Source organism: Dendrobates tinctorius, unplaced genomic scaffold (assembly GCF_039654945.1).
Source record: "Dendrobates tinctorius isolate UK_male_01 unplaced genomic scaffold, ASM3965494v1 ptg000186l, whole genome shotgun sequence".
In the NCBI taxonomy this organism is placed as follows: domain Eukaryota; kingdom Metazoa; phylum Chordata; class Amphibia; order Anura; family Dendrobatidae; genus Dendrobates; species Dendrobates tinctorius.
This window is the reverse complement of record NW_027361853.1, coordinates 3616401-3637543: the sequence shown is the minus strand read 5'-3', so window position 1 is coordinate 3637543 and position 21143 is coordinate 3616401. Positions and strand designations below refer to the sequence as shown.

The following is a 21143-nucleotide window of genomic DNA, read 5'->3' as shown; positions in this document are numbered from 1 at the left end:
ACGGGATTATTTTTCTAGGTCTTCCCATAATTTCCTATGTGGTGTTATATGACATTCAAGAATTCTGTTGCGGCGAAAAGCTTGTTGGTATTTTTCTATGTCTGGCATGTCAATACCGCCATTATTCTTACTACTTATCAAATACCGATGTTTGATACTATGAAAGCTGAATCGTTAATTTCTTGAATTTGGAGAAACAATGAGGGGCTATCTCAGTTGGTAAAGTTTGTAAATAATAGAGAACTTTGGATATGATAGTCATTTTATTATTATTTTTGTCAAACCAAGAAATGCACAATGTTTCCCAAACTTTCATTTTTTTTGCTGTCTTATCACATAATGGGGTAAAACTTAAGTTGAATACATCTTTAGGGGCATCACAAATTTTAACACCTAGATAATGAAATGATTTTTATTTGACGATTTAAATGGGAAAATTTTAGTTAGATATTTCCAAATGTTGTTTGTTTGTTTGTTTGTTTGTTTTTTTAAAGTACCGGTAGATTTAAATCTATACTACATAAGAGTAAGCTAGAATAAAGGAAAACATGGAGAAGCATCCAATTAGAGGATGAGAAGTAATAGCATTTTTCTATAAATTAAAAATAAATAAATAAATAACAAATGTTTAAGAGCGTTACAGATTTAACCCAGACATGAGCTCTAGCTATGAAATCCTTCTGTTTTGCATGCTTATGGGGGGACGAGATGGTTTGTTTTCACTTTTATCAGTTCATGGCCTCTGGGAGGATTTGGCTTTAGGATTTGGCTTTAGGATTTCATAGCAGAAGCTTTGTGACCACTCTTTCTCTTATTTGACAGCATCAGGCAGCGACTCTGACAGGTGGGTGCACAACAAGCTTTGGCAGAAAAGAGTCAGATTATCTAGCTGTAACCCTTTTCAGGCCAGATCTACTGACTCATCAACTCCATTTTCATCCTTCAGTTTTAACATGAAAAAGCAAACTTTGTATGTAAGAGTTTGCATTCAAAAATGGCATCATAAAAAAGAATAAACATCTTTATAGCTTTAGTAAATAAAGGTGTTGGCTTAAATAAGGTGTTGGGAATCACGCTCAGCCGTAGGCTGCGTTCACACACAGGCACTGGATTCTTGTGTCAGAACAATGTGACATTTTCCACAGGTTGCACAGTACCAAAACAAAACCATAAACATAACATCTCTAGCCTTGTCCAGGCTCTAACTAAACAATATGGGCCCTGGCTACTTCAGACACCACTGAGCTAGCCCTAGCTCGGTCCCATAAAATAGCTATTGTCCACAGCAACCAGTGATACTTGTGGTTTGGTGCGGTCTCTTCTCAGTGAAAGATTCTGGCATGTCTCTCTCTTCAGCTCCAACACAATCCGTTCTGCTCAACTTCCCCCAGCTGACTGGCTGAAGTGAGCACCAAAGCTGGTTGTATGCAAAGTTATCCAGGTGAACCTGTAGAGCTGGGATTTAACCCTAGCCTACCTGCCTTTGCTACATACCCCCCAAAGCTTGGGGCTGGCACCATCTTCCAATACACAGAGCCTACAGGGCTTTAAATTCACCTAAATGTGAGGCTCATGCTTGATGACACGAGGGTCACCTACTATCTCCAAGAAACTGCCCCTATTTTTCCCAAAACCTCTGTCCATTACTCAGGGGGTATTTTCTCCATGCTTGCCACTCTTTCAAAGACTGTCAGGAAAGCCTCGAAGTCATCCTCCAGAATAATTTTCTGCAAGGCTTGACACGGATACTGTCACTTTAGTTGCCGGAAAGTGTCGTTCCTCTGGCCCAGACAGGAGAGCCATCTGGCGCTTCACCTGAACCAATCTAATATATAAAGCTCAATGTGTGTGTGTGTATGTTTGTATGTATATATGTGTGTATGTCGAGATTGGCATCTGCACCGTCGCAGCTACAGCCACAAAATTTGGCACACTCACACGTCTGGACCCCGAGAGCGTCCTAGGCTATGTTGTGAGGCGAAATTTTAACCCCGCGTTCCGTTCCAATTCACCAAACAATTTTGCCCATAGGTACTTCATGGGGAAAAAGTGTATGTATGTATGTGTGTATGTCCGGGATTGGCATCTGCACCATCGCAGCTACAGCCACAAAATTTTGCACAGTCACACGTCTGGACCCCGAGAGCGTCATGGGCTATGTTGTGAGGTGAAATTTTAACCCCGCGCATTCCAATTCACCAAACAATTTGGCCTATTATTCTTATCATTTCTATGGTGTTATCGTCCTTCTGTAAAGCTGGAAATAACACAATTTATTACCGTGCCAACACAGACCACCCTCTGACACAGACTGCAGGGGGAGCCCAGTATCACACAGGATGGGATTAGATACACGGCTCAGCAGTCAGTATCACACAGGATAGGATTAGATACACAGCTCAGCAGTCAGTATCACACAGGATAGGAATAGATACACGGCTCAGCAGACAGTATCACACAGGATAGGATTAGATACACAGCTCAGCACACAGTATCACACAGAATAGTATTAGATACATGGCTCAGCAGTCAGTATCACACAGGATAGGATTAGATACACGGCTGAACAGTCAGTAACACACGATAGGATTAGATACACAGCTCAGCAGAAGGTATCACACAGGAGAGGATTAGGTACACAGCTCAGCAGACATTATCACACAGGATAGGGTTAGATACACAGCTCAGAAACAGGATTTGCCAAAGGAGAGGACATTTTCATTCCAAGAATTCCACTCCTTCCATCTGATTTGTTTTTTGATTTTAAACGCCTCCAGTTTCCAGTTCAACTGCTATTTGCAATGTCCATTAACAATGCTCAGGGACAGTCCTTGAAAGTAGTAGGGATCGATTTGCAATCTCCATGCTTTTCTCATGGTCAACTTTACATGGTCTGTTCAAGAGTTGGAACTGTCAAAAATCTGTTCATCTTTGCACCGAAAGGAAAAACCAAAAATCTTGAATGAGTTGAAAATAAAATACTATCAATACTTGGGTAATCGTTTAGTTGATTTGTGTTGCAAATCTGTATTGTTGAATATATGATGTGAAATGTTTTTATGTGCAATATAATCATTATAATTTGTTATAACTAACCACAGTTGGTTACTCTGCCCTGGCAACACTTCAGCTAGTTACTTAATAAACTGGTAGATCAGTAGCAAAACAAAACCATAAACATAGATCCCTAGCCCTTTTCAGGCGCTAACTAAACAATATAGGCTACTCAGACATCACTGAGCTAGTCCCAGTTCGGTCCCACAAAACAGCTGTCATCCGTAGCAACGAGTGATACTTGTGGTTTGGTGCACATAGCCTGCGCAGTCTCTTTTCAGAGACTGACTCTGGCTTGTCTCTCATTTCAACTCCAACACAATCCAGTCTGCTCAGCTTCCCCAGCAGATTGACTAAAAGGTGCAACTAGCCTGGTTATATATAAAGTTATCCAGGTACACCTAATCAGAACCTGTAGAGGTAGGATTTAACCTTACCTTGCACTGATACAAGGGATTATATATTAGTTTTATATTGATGACCTATCGTTAGGGTCCCGTCACACTGAACGATGCACCAGCAATCCCGACTATGATACGACCTTGTCAGGATCGCTGGTGCTTCGCTACATGATCGCTGGTGAGCTGTCAAACAGGCAGATTTCACCAGCGATCAGGACCAGCGAGGACGCTGGTATCCAAGGTAAATATCAGGTAACTAAGCGAGCGCGACGCTTAGTTACCCGCTGTGTACCTTGGATACCTGTGTGCTCGCGCTGGGAGCTGGTATCCAAGGTAAATATCGGGTAACTAAGCGCGCACGTCACTTAGTTACCCGCTGTGTACCTTGGATACCAGCTCCCAGCGCGAGCACGCAGGTATCCAAGGTACACAGCGGGTAACTAAGCAACACGCGCTTAGTTACCCGATATTTACCTTGGATACCAGCTCCCAGCGTCTGCTTACAGCGCTGGGAGATCGCTGATCGTTGCTCTCCCGCTGCCATACGCAGCGATATGTGCTGGCCAGCAGGAGACCAACAATTAAAAAATGGCCCAGGACATTCCTGAATGATCAGCGATACCTGGCGGGGGGGGGTGGTCGCTGATAGGTGTCACACACAGCGAGATAGCTGGCCCGTCACAAAATCAGCGATCTCGCTAGCTATCTCGCTGTGTGTGACAGGGCCTTTAGGATAGGTCATCATTATCAGATCAGTAGGGGTGCAACACCCGGCCGGCACACCCAACAATCAGCAGCTCCTGATACAAGTGACGGATATAATCAGATATGGAGGGGAATAGCACAGCTCCGTCAACTTTCTAGTGCCTGTGGCCAGGTGCTGAACATTCACCTCTAGTCGTATGAATAGGTGTAGATCTGCAGTACCCTGCTGTGGCTATTATACAGCTGACAGAGCTGTGTTGTTCTGGTCAGTAACTGATCACATCCAGCAGCCATCGTTGGCATTTGTTCGCATCTTACAGATGATTAAATTGTAATGCAATAACTACATTTCTGACACGTTCTTACCATCCTTCCTGAGTTGTCTCCAAATCTCCTAACAACAAGAATCCTCTTGTAACCCCCGTCGAGAAAGCAAGTCTCTTGTAACAGGAGTGAGCCGACTCCTTCCCCTTCTGGAATAAGGGTGCCCTCCTATACTGACTTCTGGTCATAGAGGACAGTGTAAGATGGATGAGGAGTATCCAACTAGTCAAATTTTATTTCCTTGCAGTGAGAAAAGATGAGTGTGCTTTTTTTTGTTTTTTGTGGTTTTTTTTTTTACCTTTCTTTAAAATGCACTGGCGAGCTCGTGTAATTAGGGCATACACACTAGTAATAACGGAACTTAGACGGTTCTTTCAATTTTCATAAATGAGTATTGTTGGATAATGCTTGTAAATTTTATGTTGAATCTATTTTATTGAAAACAAATAGACAACAAAGTACAAGACAACAAACAGTGTACACCAAGGCACATGAAGCCACATTATTGTCATTCACTTATAAGGACAAGATATCTTCTGGTGCCACGGTACGTGACTCCCCTGAGGGATAAAAAACGGTGCATATTCATCAGTATAGTTGTATACCAGAGGACATACGTATGTCATCCCGTGGTTTGTTATTCTTAACTATACATACATTTGTTTTATATTATTGCGTATTCAGATATCAACGGAAAAGATGTCACGCCGCCCTGTGTTTCTTTCGGGATATCAACATCATTAATATGAGAGTAGTAACTGCGAGCATGTTTAACAAAGTCTCCATGTAACCAGCAGAGGTGTACATCAAGAAACAGTAAAGGAAACCTAAGAAAGGAAAATAAGAAACTCAAAGAGAGCGTGATGGGGAGAGGAAAGAAAAGGGGAGGGGGGGAGTGAGCGGGCCTCGGACCTCCAAAGTCGACCTTTAATTTGCTCCCTCGACCAAGCGAGGTAATTCGGGGGTTTCCTTGAATAGTATCCAAGGCTGCCACACACGGATCATGCGGGTACTGTCTCCCTCCATTTCGGCCATTAATTCCTCCATACGAAAGATATCTGCAAATTCTGTCACCCATTCTGCCATGGTCGGTATTGTTGTTGTGTTGTGCGCCAATGGCGTGGAATAACCATGCGCGCTGCAGAAATGCAAAATCTGAGAAGGCTTTTTTTCTGAGTGGATATGGGGCCCGGGAGGATCGACAGAAGGGCAATTTGCGAGGAGGGGGGAACATGTGTTCCAGAGATCTTTTGATACGCTCCGAATACCTTTACCCAGAAGGGTTGTATAGCATGACACTGCCACCAGATATGGAAAAGCGTGCCTCTTTCCGTCGCACATCGCCAACAGGTATCGTCAGCTGACGGATAAATTGACATTAGCCTGACGGGGGACAGGTACCACCTGGACAGTATCTTGAAATTTTTCTCCTGTGCGCCCCTGGCCGGAGACATTTTATGTGTGAAAAAATAAGCTTTGTCAAGGTCTTCAGATGAAAATTTATGTCCCATCTCCTCCTCCCATGCTCGGATGTAACTTGGAGCCGCATCCGAGTCTTCTGAATGAAGTATCTTATATAAAAGAGAAATCAGGTGAGAAGGAGGGTCTTGTTGTGATAGTAAGTTTTCAAACCGTGTCATGGGTGGGTGAGAAGAACGGTCACCCAAATGTCTCCGAATAAAAGATCTCAGCTGATTATATTCCATCCAGGAAATCGCTCCCGAGGGGGACCCCTCCCTTAAGATTTCCCAAGATGGAGCCCTCCCCTCTATCAACACCTGTCCCAAACGCAAGTCAGACCTTCTATGTCAACCCAGAAATTGGTCTCTGCGACACCCTGGAGGAAAATCCGGGTTACCAAATATTGGAGTCAGCGGGTTCAGGGTGCTGATCAATTTCTTTCTGGTTTTAACACGATTCCAAAACTGTAGAACCTCTCGGGTCAAAAAACCTGTATTTCCCTCAAAATCATTTGTGACCAAGTCATGGCGTCGGATCCATGGGAGATGGCGCAATGGAACCTTATAAGATGTCTGTTCTAATTGAACCCACTGTTTGGAGTGATGACCAAATTGCCAATCAAATAAGCGTGCCAGTATGGACGCTCTATGGTATAACTCAAGGTCAGGGAGGCCTGCGCCACCCCTGAGCTTCGGGGCAGTCAGGATAGAGTACTTTAGTCGGGGTTTGGAGGTCTGCCAGATAAACCGGATCAGTGCCGATCTGATGGTCTGGAAGAAAGTTTTCGGCGGTGTAATCGGGACCGCCTGAAACAACTATAAAAATCTGGGAAGAATATCCATCTTAAATGAGTTCATCCTGCCAAACCACAAGATATTCTTCCGTCCGTTCTCCCTTAAACGTTTTAAGGTCGATTCTAAGAGGGGCAGGTAATTTAATTTGTACAGATCAGTCATGTCAGAAGGAATTTGAACTCCTAAGTATTGAATAGCTCCAATCCTCCATCTGAAGGGGAAGTTTCCCATGATTCTTGTAAGCTCTGTCTGTCTCAGAGATATATTGAGGGCTTCGGTTTTCTGGAAATTAATCTTAAAGTTGCTGACTGCTCCATATTTTTGGAACTCTTCCATCATTGATGGGAGGGTAATATGAGGCTGGGATATATACAGAAGGAGGTCATCCGCATAAAGAGAGACCTTATAGTGCACCTGATCTACCCATAACCCGTGCACACTGGGGTTCTTCCTAATCGCCACTGCAAGATGTTCCATGACTATTGCATATAGCAAGGGCGATAGAGGACATCCTTGCCGGGTTCCGTTCCCGATGGTCATAGGATCCGACATCGCCCCATTGACTTTAACCCTCGTCGAAGGACCGGAATAGAGGGCTGCAATCCTTTGTAGGAAGCGACTACCCAATCCTATTTGTCGTAGGGCCGAAAACATGAATCCCCAGTGTACACGGTCAAAGGCCTTTTCTGCATTAATCGACAGCAGAGCCAATGGTTTATGTTTTACTTCAGCATGAGCAGTCAGGATAAGGGTTTTACCTATACCATCCCTTGCCTCTCTTCCCCGTGCAAACCCCACCTGATCCGAGTGTACCACCGAAGGCAAAAGAGGGGCTCAGCTTATTCAAATTTTAAGTCATTCTTGAGAGATATTAACACTTTTCTTTTGTTTATAATTTGTTGCCATGGAGACAGACCACTACTGCAAGACAGCAGAACATGTACAGGGCTAACAAGGTTTTCACTATTGAGTTTACAGGCATTGGCCAGGATGTTACCTCCCAATCTGAGCACAATGCTTATGTCACAACACAGCTGTTGGGTGACCTAGAACCAGGGGCTCCTTCCCTGTCCCTAACACTAGCAGGCGCCCTAGCTCGCCCTACTCCTCTGCATACTTCTGAAGGCGAAGATGCCATAGCCTCCACCCTTGCCTTATCTCGTCAGATAGCCCTACGTTTTTTCTCTTTCCAAACCCAAGGAAAAGGGGGCGCTACCGTGCACTGCAGTATACCAACCTGACAAACAAGGCAACACAAACAAGGGTTAACATAAAACTCCAGGCATACAAAATATTCACTCACATATACAGAGGAATGCACTGCGGTGTGAAGGTAGGAGAATTAACCAAAATAGAGAAGGATAAGGAATTGCCACAGATACAATCCAAGCAACAGTCGCTAATAATTCTTCCAACTCTCCTTCTCATGAGAACTCCTCTCCCTCCTTTAGCCATGCGGCAAACACTAGCTCTGACAAGGATTTGTATCAGAGCCCAGATTATAAAGGGGGAAGGAGTGGCTAACTGAGCTCTGCTGTGAGCACAGGGATTTCCAGGCTGATTAACCCCTGTTCTGCCAGAAGTAATAAACACATTTAAAATGAAAGAGAAGTGCTTCTGCTCAGTGCCGTAGTAGGAGCAACCAGACGCTATGGTCTTCTGGCTCCACACTGTCGCGGTAACCCCATGACAGCTTAACAACTAGACAGCAATGGTGGGCAGTCTCTTAGGAAAATAACCATCACTGAAGATAAGATTAGCTTTTTAATCTGCCCTTAGAAATTTTGGGGAAATGTTATGGGGCCCTCTAGCTGTCATTATGGGTATTCTTTTTTATTTAATGCATGCAAAAGTATAACCACAGTGACATATCAGCATCTTCTCCACTTTTCTGCTACTGTTGTGCTACTTTTTACTATTGAGCCCTTGTGTTTTCTTTTTTTTTTTTAACATTCACCTCATCTATTTTGCAGTAAGGCACTCGCATTCTTTCTTGATGTCTCCGGCTGAGACCTCCGACATCCAAAGCCTCAAAGAAGCCGCCAGAAACTTGACAAGAGATAAACATTTTCGAGAAACTCTCTACCAGATAATCACTCAGAAGGAGCCTTCACAAGGACATGACAAGTGACATCCATTTACCATGAAGATTGTGCCCCATTCTAATATCGGCATCTGCCTGTGAACAGTGTGTGCAGTTTTTATATTACTGCTTAGGATAATGCTGCTAAGCTTTCATGTACAACACCTCTGTGTCTGCATGTGCCGAGAAATGCCCCCTAACACACAGACCAAAGTACAGCTCCAACACAGCTCTGCCTCCAGCTCCTAACATGGACCCTGTCCTTTGTCACCAACGAAGTAAGCTCTCTCCAAGTGTCACGTGCTCTTCCAACACTCATTGTCACCTTGTCTCATAAAGACTGTGCCATTAATAGTATAAACTGTAGTAGATAAACTGTTGATTATTTTTTTATCCTTGTACCATGATCAGGAGTGTCCTGCAGCATTGCATGGCCTATAAGTCTCCTTACACTGGCATGTCATTCTGCACAAGAAGAAACATTACCACTTAGACCCAAGTCAGAGACCCCTCAAACAACCAAATCAGATCTCATGCTTTGCACTGAGAAGGGGCAACATCCGAAAATGTGTGTGTGCAAATTGAGATTCTCCTTTGGCTTTTATTCTAAGTCATGTGCTAAGGCTCGTTAAAGGGTCAATACTGACTTATAGGATTGCTACTTTCAATAGATGGCACTAGAGTTTAAGTTCTCTTCTACTATGAAGAGGTAACTTACATATTTATTTTCCCAGAGAAGCATGCATGGCTTATAAATCTCCTTACACTGGCATGTCAGCCATGTTGCTACAAGGAGAAACCTCACCCTTTAGACTACAGTGAAAACAAGCAGCAATGGAAGCAGGCTATCTTTCCTAATAATCATCATCTTTATTTTTATATAGCGCTAACATATTCCGCAGCGCTTTACAGTTTGCACACATTATCATCGCTGTCCCCGATGGGGCTCACAATCTAAGTTCCCTATCGGTATATCTTTGGAATGTGGGAGGAAACCGGAGAACCTGAAGAAAACCCGCAAACATGGGGAGAACTTGGTGGGATTCGAATCCGGGACTCCAGCGCTGCAAGGCTGCAGTGCTATCCACTGAGCCACCGTGCTGCCCATTGCTGCCTAATACAATCCATCATACGGTTGCCGAGTTATGGGTCTTTTTATGTAATGCTCACAGGCTCATATCTCATCCCGTGTGATGGATCTTTTAAGAAAGACAAAACGGCAGGAATTAAAATAAACCGGTTCCTTTTGTCCTGGTTGCAAGTCCTCCTTTAACTGCTGCAACCATTTTTCTTCATTTTAGTAGATCTTAATATTTTGTACCTACTTTGCCCCTATCACAACACGTACAGATAGCCAGGGAAAGGAATTTGAGGCCAAGTGTTTCGCTGTAATTGGGCTACTATAAAATTTCTCCATTACAATTACTCCACAGAAGAGCATGCCAAATCTCAGCTTTCCCGAGCCACATGCGTACTTTGATGAGCTAGGGATAGTGTGGTAAACCATAGTCACAACTGACTTTATAGAAAAAGTTGTCTCTTTCTAACCTTTTTAGATTGACACTTGTACTGAACTGTTTGACCCTGCCAAGTGTGCACCGAGCACCTGTGCTTCGTTTGATCAGTCATTCTGTGCTGACAGACTCCCTTTAATTAATTTTTAGGTAGGTGAAAACATTTATATGCATTAAGCAGAACTAGCAGCAGAATGTCTGCCACTAGCTCCTCTTTCCTCTTTCCCCTTCCTCTCCCCATAGAATTTCATGAGCACCAACTGTTCTCAACTATTTCAGTAATGCAAAGGTCTGTATTCACTAAAGACAGACTTTACCTGTGAATTGAGAGTGAATGTTCAGGCCAGGAAGAGAAAGGAGCAGATATATTACAAAGATATTCTCTTCACTTGTATAATTGATTTATAGGGAATAAAATTAAAACAACGGTTACACTTTAAAAATAAAACCAAATTATTCACCTTATTAGTAACGGGGATGTGCAGCTTAGTCATGAAGGGGGATTTATATTAATTCTGTAATAGAAAGAAAACGGTTGGTAGAAGCAAGGTGGGTGGGGACAGGTCCATTGAACTTGTCTATCTCTGCCTGTCAAATTAAATTGCCCATGACCCAATTAATAAGGTACGATAGCTTGGAAGCACTACTCATTTTACTGGCTACTCCTAGGGAAGCATAATCTTAGCGATTGATATAACTGTGTGAAGTTTAAGTGCTTTGCGGTTGAAAAAATGTATCTTCTGTCCATGGGACCCCCACCAGGCTAGAAAATGGGGGTCCTGAGACAAATTGAATAGTGGTCACTCTATTACCCTCAATTCAGTATCTAACAAACCGGCAGAAGGCAGAGTTCTGATGTCTTTGTCACTTCCATAGACATGACAGCCACTTCATTCAACCTTGGGATGAAACTCAATGGAAGGAGACACAAATTAGATATTAGAAAAAACTTTTGACAGTGAGGGTGATCAATGAGTGGAACAGGTTGCCACAAGAGATGGTGAGTTCTCCTTCAATGGAAGTCTTCAAACAGAGGCTGGACAGACACCTGTCTAAGATGGGTTAGTGAATCCTGCTTTGAGCAGGGGGTTGGACACGATGACCCCGGAGGTCCCTTCCAACTCTAACATTCTAGGATTCTATGATTCAGTCACCTCTGGAACAAGAGTTCAGGCTCCCCGTCCTATTGACCGATGGGCTCCAACATTTATGTAGATAGGTGATCAGGGCTTTTTCATGGGCAGTAGATTTGATGCTCTACATTAGAAAAACTGATCTTTGACTTCTAACTACAAACATATAGTAAGAAAATCATCCATGCAGAATTTTGTACTTGATGTTGAAAAGTTGCTTAGTTCGCAACGTTCACGTTCACATTTATATTATATTCTAAGAACGAGTTTTTGTTTTGTTTTTGCTCACATTGCATTTACTTTGACCACAATGTTCTTTCCATATCTCTTTTATTTGCAGTGATAATGTAGAAGTTTTCCTAAACTAATCTCAGTAGAAGTTTCTTTAATAAAAAAAAAAGCATTTTCTGGGTCAGAAGAATGTTTAATGTTTCACTTATATTAAGCAAAGTGTTAATAGCTGCAAGGTCTAGAATTATGTGATGTGCTACTACATCAGAGGAGAAAGGAGAACCCTTTCAAGTGTTTTTACTGATGGGCATTATTACTGCTAAGAGCCAGCCTTGTAACCATCACTGATATAACCCAAAAAGAGTATTTAGAGACACAAAGTCGATCTCATAAAGAAAATACTTTATAAAGCAAATAAATCACACAAAACAAACACATAACAAGGACATGTTAAAATAATGCAAAAAAATGGTCAGGAGGGGGAGGAGCATGCCCACAAAAATGTTTAGTTATTCTTCCATTAGATTTATCTGCAAAACATGCAGGTATAGAAAAAAGAAGATCTTTGGCAAATACAATATATGTATTAATTGCTATTTAAGAAAGTTGTTACCATCAATCAACAATATTTATATTATTAACTAGATGGTGGCCCGATTCTATTGCATCGGGTATTCTAGAGTCTCTGTTAAAATAAAAAATAGTGATATACTCACCTTCCGACGGCCCCCGGACTCTTTCCCTCCTCTCCACGCTCCCGGCATCTTCCAGTTCCAGTAATGCTTTGCGTGAAACACCGCTGATGACGCCGCGCTCTTGCGAGAGTGACGTCATCTTCAGCCCTTCTCGCTAAGCATTACTGGAACCGGAAGATGCCGGGCGCGTGTTGAGAGGAGGGAAAGAGTCCGGGGGCCGTCGGAAGGTGAGTATATAACTATTTTTTATTTTAACAGAGACTCTAAAATACCCGATGCGATAGAATCGGGCCACCATCTAGTGTATTATACTCCTGTTACACCCGGGGCTGCTGTCACTATTCTGCTGTTACCTAATGTATTGTACTCCAGTTACAGCCAGAGCTGCAGTCACTGTTCTGCTGTTACCTAATGTATTATACTCCAGTTACAGCCAGAGCTGCAGTCACTGTTCTGCTGTTACCTAATGTATTGTACTCCAGTTACTCCCAGAGCTGCTGTCACTGTTCTGCTGTTATCTAATGTATTGTACTCCAGTTACTCCCAGAGCTGCAGTCACCGTTCTGCTTTTACCTAATGTATTGCAGTCCAGTTACACCCAGAGCTGCAGTCATCATTGTGCACTTACCTAATGTATTATACTCCTGTTACAGCCAGAGCTGCAGTCACTGTTCTGCTGTTACCTAATGTATTGTACTCCAGTTACAGCCAGAGCTGCAGTCACTGTTCTGCTGTTACCTAATGTATTATACTCCAGTTACAGCCAGAGCTGCAGTCACTGTTCTGCTGTTACCTAATGTATTGTACTCCAGTTACACCCAGAGCTGCTGTCACTGTTCTGCTGTTATCTAATGTATTGTACTCCAGTTACTCCCAGAGCTGCAGTCACCGTTCTGCTTTTACCTAATGTATTGCAGTCCAGTTACACCCAGAGCTGCAGTCATCATTGTGCACTTACCTAATGTATTATACTCCTGTTACAGCCAGAGCTGCAGTCACTGTTCAGATCTTACCAAATGTATTGTACTCAAGTTACACCCAGAGCTGCAGACACTGTTCTGCTGTTACCTAATGTATTGTACTCCAGTTACACCCAGAGCTGCTGTCACTGTTCTGCTGTTATCTAATGTATTGTACTCCAGTTACTCCGAGAGCTGCAGTCACTGTTCAGATCTTACCAAATGTATTGTACTCAAGTTACACCCAGAGCTGCAGTCACTGTTCAGCTGTTACCTAATGTATTGTACTCCAGTTACACCCAGATCTGCAGTCACTATTCTCCTGTTACCTAATGTACTCCTGTTACACCCAGAGCTGCAGTCACTGTTCTGCTGTTACCTAATGTAGTGTACTCCAGTTACACCCAGATCTGCAATCACTGTTCTGCTGTTACCTAATGTATTGTACTCCAGTTACACCCAGATCTGCAGTCACTGTTCTACTGTTACCTAATGTACTCCTGTTACACCCAGAGCTGCAGTCTCTGTTCTGCTTTTACCTAATGTAGTGTACTCCAGTTACACCCAGAGCTGCAGTCACTGTTCAGATCTTACCTAATGTACTGTACTCCAGTTACACCCAGAGTTGCAGTCACTTTTCTGCTCTTACCTAATGTATTGTATGCAAGTTACACCCTGATCTGCAGTCACTGTTCTGCTCTTACCTAATGTATTGTATGCAAGTTACACCCGGAGCTGCAGTTACTGTTCAGATCTTACCTAATGTACTGTACTCCAGTTACACCCTGAGCTGCAGTCACTTTTCTGCTCTTACCTAATGTATTATATGCAAGTTAAACCCTGATCTGCAGTCACTGTTCTGCTGTTACCTAATGTACTCCTGTTACACCCAGAGCTGCAGTCTCTGTTCTGCTGTTACCTAATGTAGTGTACTCCAGTTACACCCAGAGCTGCAGTCACTGTTCTGCTGTTACCTAATGTATTGTACTCCAGTTACACCCAGATCTGCAGTCACTGTTCTGCTGTTACATAATGTATTGTACTCCAGTTACTCTCAGAGCTGCAGTCACTGTTCTGCTTTTACCTAATGTATTGCAGTCCAGTTACACCCAGAGCTGCAGTCACCGTTCTGCTCTTACCTATTGTATTATACTCCTGTTACAACCAGAGCTGCAGTCACTGTTCAGATCTTACCTAATGTACTGTACTCCAGTTACACCCAGAGCTGCAGTCACTTTTCTGCTCTTACCTGATGTATTGTACGCAAGTTACACCCAGAGCTGCAGTCACTGTTCAGATCTTACGTAAGGTACTGTACTCCACTTACACCCAGAGCTGCAGTCACTTTTCTGCTCTTACCTAATGTATTGTATGCAAGATACACCCAGAGCTGCAGTCACTGTTCTACTGTTACCTAATGTATTGTACTCCAGTTACACCCAGATCTGCAGTCACTGTTCTGCTGTTACCTAATGTACTCATGTTACACCCAGAGCTGCAGTCACTGTTCTGCTCTTAGCTAATGTATTGTATATGTACAGGACTGTGCCTGTGTAATGAGCAACGCAGCAGTGATGCCTTTAATGGTTGTAATGTGCCTGAACAATAGGCGATGCGGCCATGTTGCCGCGACGACTAAGCGTCTGTCGCTGATTGGTCACGGCCTAACTGCTGCGACCAATCAGCGACGCAGGATTTCGGTTACAGACAGACATGATAAGACAATTATATATATAGATTAGAATAGTGTGAATAAATAATGGCGCATTTGACAATCATCAATGTACAGATATAGATGCTGGAAAGATTCAAAAGTGTGGATAAACTATCTATCTTAGTGCTATAATGTAATCCACATATTATATTTATATATTGTTTTATTATACTGTATATAAAATACAAGTGCCAAATATAGATTCATACGATTTTTTAAATATATAGAAACATTATTGGAAAACTCAAGTGAATAGTAAAGAGAATGTATCAGGACACATGATTGAAAGGTACAAGAATCACTGAAGGCATGATTGTAAAGGTCCCGTTACATTTAGCGATGCACCAGCGATCCCGACAACGATACCACCCGGTCAGGATCGCTGGTGCATCGCTAAATGGTCGCTAGTGAGCTGCCTTACAGGCAGATCTCACTAGCGATGCAGCAGCGATAAGCGATCCATCCGCGGTCGCTCTTACCTATCACACTGCAGCGATGATGATGACTTCCGCCTGCGTCCATGCGTCGCTAGTCGGCGCCAGCAGGACGCCAACGAGGAAGAAATGGACCAGGACGTTCGAGTACGATCAGCGATATCCAGCGGGGGGGCCGGTCACAGATATGTGTCACATGTAGCGAGATCACTAACGATATCGCTGTTGTGTCACAAAATCGGTGACACTTTAGAGATATCGCTAGCGATCTTGCTATGTGAGAAGGGGGCTTAAGATTCAAAGAAGGAGTGGTGTGAGGGGGTCGTGGTATGTTCTACATGATCCTTTATGTGATTGATTTTTTGTACCTTTCAATCATGTATCCTGATACATTCTCTTTACTTTTGATCTTTCCAATCATGTGTCTAAAGATTTAAAAAATCTTATGAATCTATTGATGGCACTTGTAGTTTGAAAATATGTGGATTACATTATAGAACTTGCATCTAAGATAGATAGTTTATCCACACTTTTGAATCTTTGTAACCGCTATATCTGTACATTGATGATTGTCAAATGCGCTATTATTTATTCACACTATTCTAATTAATAATATAAATATTGTTGATTGATGGTAACAATTTTCTTGAATAGCAATTAATTCATATATTGTATGTGCCAAAGAGCTTCTTTTTTTTCTATACCTGCATGTCTTGGAAGAATTATTAAACATTTTTGTGGACATACGCCTCCCCCTCCTGACCTGTTTTCTTATTATTTTAACATGTGTTTGTTTTGTGTTGCCATCATATGTGATTTATTTGCTTAATAAAGTATTTTCTTTATAAGATTTACTTTGTGTCTCTAAATACTCTTTTTGGGTTGTATCTTCGATTGTTTGTATTTGGGATTTACCGTTTGTTCAATATTGGTATTTCCTACTGTTTTGTAGGATTTATTGTAAGCATCATTGGCTTATCTACTACTAGATAACCTCTTTTTTCACTTATTTTTTTGCACCCTGCTGCATGATACCTGCCTTGGCGCTGATCAAACCATATAAGAAGGATCTAAAGCAGGTAAACCCTCTAAAACACACTTAGGCCTCATTCACACATCAGTATTTAATCAATATTTGCATGCCAATACCAGGACTGTCTCCAAAACACAGACCAGGTGTCAGTATTTCCCTTATAGTTTTTCTCTGTAATTTCCACTCCTGGATTTTGCATACAAATACTGCTGAAAAATACTGATGTGTGAATGAGTCCTTAAACGGAGTCTGTCACCCATATTCACCTACTTAAAGGAAACCTATCACCTGAAAAAATGCCATTACTCTGCAGGTAAATAACATTGGGAACCTGTGTTAAGGGCTGGCGGAACGCACCCAATAATAAAGATGTTAATAGGATTTGAGGTGCGTTCGCAGCCCGGGTCCACCGTGCAGAGGTGATAACCTGCAGCTAAGCAATGAGGAGAAAAAGTATGAGAAAGCCAGACACCGGCGGGTAACCCCTGACCCGGTGCTTGCAGAGGCGGACTCTGTTACTCCACTGAGTCCATACAAGCCGGCGTGTAAGCGAGACTTGTTAACGTCACAGGTCACTGCTATATGTAGCACCGCTCAGAGCGAATGCAATGTCTGCCCTGGTGATAACCACCAACCAGCCTAACAACTGTGCTGGTAAGCGCACGCAACAGAGTGCAGCGCTGCTCTGGCAGACACAGCAGTAGCAGCGGTACGTAAGGCCTGTACTGGCCGACGCCCAAAGGCGCTAGAGAACGGTGAGAGACTAGACTGCGGCGCTAAGCAGTGCTAGAACTATGGTGCTACTCTGATTCCTGAACCCTAACTCATACGTATCAAAGGAGGGGGAATCTTAATGAGTCAGTCACCAGTCTCATACATACGTCATCTCACACACACTAAGCGTTATAGCATCAGCGTCTATCAAAGCACTTGGCGGGGTGGCCATGCAAACCTTTTATAGCCACATCCTTCTGGGACCCCCCCTGATGGTCCAATCCGAGCTGGAGAAGGACCTGAGCATGTGACCTCCGATCTCCAATGAGAGATAGTCCCACGGGCATGCTCAATGGACCAAAAGGAGGACTTAGTCCTTGGAGTCGTTCGCTGCTGGCCAGCATGCGTTGCTATAGCTGGACCAGAGGTGGCAGCAGCAACCAAACCTGCAATGCTGGTGTGAGCAGAGCGCTGGGATCGACGAGTCTGCTGAGTAGGCTCCACTGCAGCCGGAGAGGAATGGGAGACCGCCGAATGCAAAGCTCGAGATTCTTGCTGTGCAGTGACAGGGACCTGATGCCTAACAACCTGCCTGTTGACAGCACTTAGACCCATGCTGCCAGGAAGAGATTAACTTTATTCTCCATGGTAGCGTTTCCGGTTCAGTCACAGATCTGTATATGGAGGACGGCAGCTGTAACTGTGCTCCCAGCACTGACTGACAGCCGGCATTTATGTTGAGCTGCTGTCAGTCAGCAAGGGAGGTGCTGTTACAGCTGCAATATTCTATACACAGAGCAGTGACTGAACCAACCACCGGCGTCGCCCCAGTGACTGAAACAGGAACGTTGGCGGAGGTAATAAAGTTAACTAGCTTGGCCCGTGCAAAATTTTCACACATTGGTCGTCGGGGGCAAAGGTAATTTCAGAAAAAGCAAGCTGTTCAAATGTATTTCATGAGCTGATGAACACAGACAGGTATTTATATATGTAGATTGGTAATTCAATAAATTGTTTTGATAAGTCGAGGCCAAAAAATGTTTTCCGGTTGAGGTGCCACCTGCAGGTCATTGTATCTTTCTGCAGGTTTATGAAAATGAATGTTTAAACTGTATTTAGTGATAAAATCGTGAATGTATGGTTTGTTTGGCTGTTTTCTTGTTGAAGGGAGCCAGTTTACCTTTTAAATGGTGTATGATGTGTGTGTGGGGCGAAGTAATCCCCGAAAAAGCAGTGCATGTATACAAATGTGTTCGTAGTGTGCTTTGGGGGTACTGTGGTGCCTCCTGCAGGTCAGTTTTCCTCACTGCAGGTTTATGAAAATTAATGCTTAAACTGTATTTTGTGAACAAGTCGTGGATGTGTGGTTTGTTTGGCTATTTTCTTGCTGAAGGGGGCAAGTTTACCTTTCAAATGGTGTATCATTTGTGTGTGTGGGTGCAGTATGAAAGGGGATACAAAGGAATCACCGAAAAACAGTGTTTAGAAATAATAGAATAAATTTCCTCCCAGCAGCGTTTTTTTCAGATGACAGGTTCCCTTTATGTATCTACACAGGGGACAAGCCGCTATAAATAAATCATACCAATAACATACAATTTAGTGGTGCAACTGCACAAAATTCACTTTTAATCCATATGCAAATACAGGCATTGTGCTGTACCCCTTCTGTGTCCAATATTTAGGTGCACCATTATGTGCTCCAATTTGCATATCTAGCACTGTCCCTGAGTTTGAATAATTGTGTTCATTTTCTCACAGCAAGCGTGCTCTAAATTTAAGTCTCTTTTCATGTTTATTGACCCTGGAGGACCCCAGTGCTCACAGTGTCGGGTGCGCACTCATTGTGGGTGAGGGCATCTTCTGATCTGTGGCTCCTCTCTGAAGCTGCTCGATTGTTCCACTTCTGGGTGTAGTGAGTAGTGGCCACATACTGGCAGCTGCCGGAGATCAGAACGTTAAGTGCTCCTGTAATCTCCAGAGCCTGCCAGTCTGTGACATCCACTCACTACATCCTGAAGTGGAATGATCAAGAATGCCACAGACTGGCAGCTGCCGGAGATCAGAAAGAACATCAAGTGCTCCTGTGACCTCCAGATCCTGCCAGTCTGTGACCTCCGTTCACTACATCCGAAAGTGGAAAGATCAAGCGGCGGCCACAGACTGGCAGCTGCTGGAGATCAGAACATCAAGTGCTCCTGTAATCTCCAGAACCTGCCAGTCTGCGACTTCTGTTCACTACATCCGGAAGTGGAATGATTGAGCGGTGGCTACAGACTGCCAGCTGCTGGAGATCAGAACATCAAGTGCTCCTGTGATCTCCAGATCCTGTCAGTCTGTGAACTCTGTTCACTACATCCGGAAGTGGAATGATCGAGCGGCGGATATAGACTGGCAGCTGCCAGAGATCAGAACATCAAGTGCTCCTGTCCTGTGACCTCCAGATCCTGCCAGTCTGTGACCTCTGCTCACTACATCCGGAAATGTAACGATCCAGAAGCGGCCACAGACTGGCAGCTGCCGGAGATCAGAACGTCAAGTGGTCCTGTGAACTCCAGATCCTTCCAGTCTGTGACCTCTGTTCACTACATCTGGAAGTGGAAAGATCGAGCGGCGACCACAGACTAGTAGCTGCTGGAGATCAGAACGTCAAGTGCGCCTGTAATCTCCAGAACCTGCCAGTCTGTGACCTCCGCTCACTACATACAGAAGTGGAACGATCAAGTGGTGGCCACAGAGAGGCTTTAGGGAGGAAATGGAGATTAGAATGTGCTTACATCCATGCGTTCAGTGCATGTCACTTGGTTCCTCCATATTCAGTGTGCAAGCACAGGAACTGCGATTTGAGTGTAAGACCCGCACTGTCAATCAAGCTCAGGGACAGTGATAGATTTGTAAATTGGAAGACGTAATGGTGTGCCAAGAGATTGGCCACTCCAAGGGTACACCCAAGCCCCCTCTTTTCTATATGCATTATAAGTGATTTATTTGTGCAACTACACCACTTAAATGTATGTTACACTGGTATTATTTTTATGACCTCCTTAAATAGTTAAGTAGCTAAATTTGCAGTTTGGGTGTGACTGACCCCCTTTAATCTTGTAAATGAAGGTGAAACAATTTGGGTTAAAGTGTTGTCAATTTATTGTACAAAAATACATTTCACAAGTCAGTAGAAATCAAGCAATGCAAAGTGATTGTACAAAAAGAGAGCAGGAAAAAAAACATCGATTACAAAGCGTCATGATGCATCCATTGAGCGATTTTCACTTTGTTGGTCATGCAAAAAGATACGGTAACTTGTGCAACAATATTATTGATTATTCCTAACCATTAATTGACATTTTGGGATCTGTGCCATCACTTTGAGCACTCTAAACTCATTGTAATGATAGCTGTTTCAGGAAATATACACTGCTAATGTATGGATCTCCATGTCATTGCAGTCATTCGTACTTTATTTGTATAGTCAGTTTGTTTAAAGTGCTCGCTACAAGTCATGCACATGGTTAAATGCATTATATATAAGCTGCAAGAAGCTCGCACTCACATTTCAGGATTATTTCAAGTGTGGGTAATATATGAGTAGCGTTCTTTGATGTGCAGTAACAATAATGAAATGATATCTGCAGTCACATAATCACACATTTCTTACGTGATTCCTCATATATAAAATTGGAACCATAGTGAACCAGCTCCATTACTTCATGAAAACTCTGGTTTGTGAACCTCATCATAAAAATAATCTTTTCTGGGACCACTACCCTTAACTGTATATGTTAGTTGGAGTCCATCAGCCCAAATTCACAACCATGTTTGTTAATTAAAGCCCTTTTGGGTTGGCGAAAATGCTACAAATTCAAAAAGTTCAAATCTCGACTTCTAAGTAAGTTT

At 43.1% G+C, this 21143-nt stretch overlaps 2 protein-coding genes across 4 annotated transcripts in view; one reads left to right on the top strand and one right to left on the bottom strand.

Annotated features, from left to right (window-relative positions):
• Nucleotides 1–11890, top strand: part of PLEKHD1 (pleckstrin homology and coiled-coil domain containing D1) — a 61013-nt gene extending 49123 nt beyond the window's left edge. For both annotated transcript variants that reach the window (XM_073552159.1, XM_073552160.1), the window contains exon 13: nucleotides 8713–11890. In XM_073552159.1, the coding sequence (XP_073408260.1) occupies nucleotides 8713–8870 (158 nt within the window). In that variant the 3' untranslated portion in view covers nucleotides 8871–11890. The remainder of the gene's footprint in view (nucleotides 1–8712) is intronic.
• CCDC177 (coiled-coil domain containing 177) overlaps nucleotides 1–21143 on the bottom strand; it is a 246816-nt gene that overhangs the window by 15890 nt on the left and 209783 nt on the right. The window lies entirely within an intron of this gene.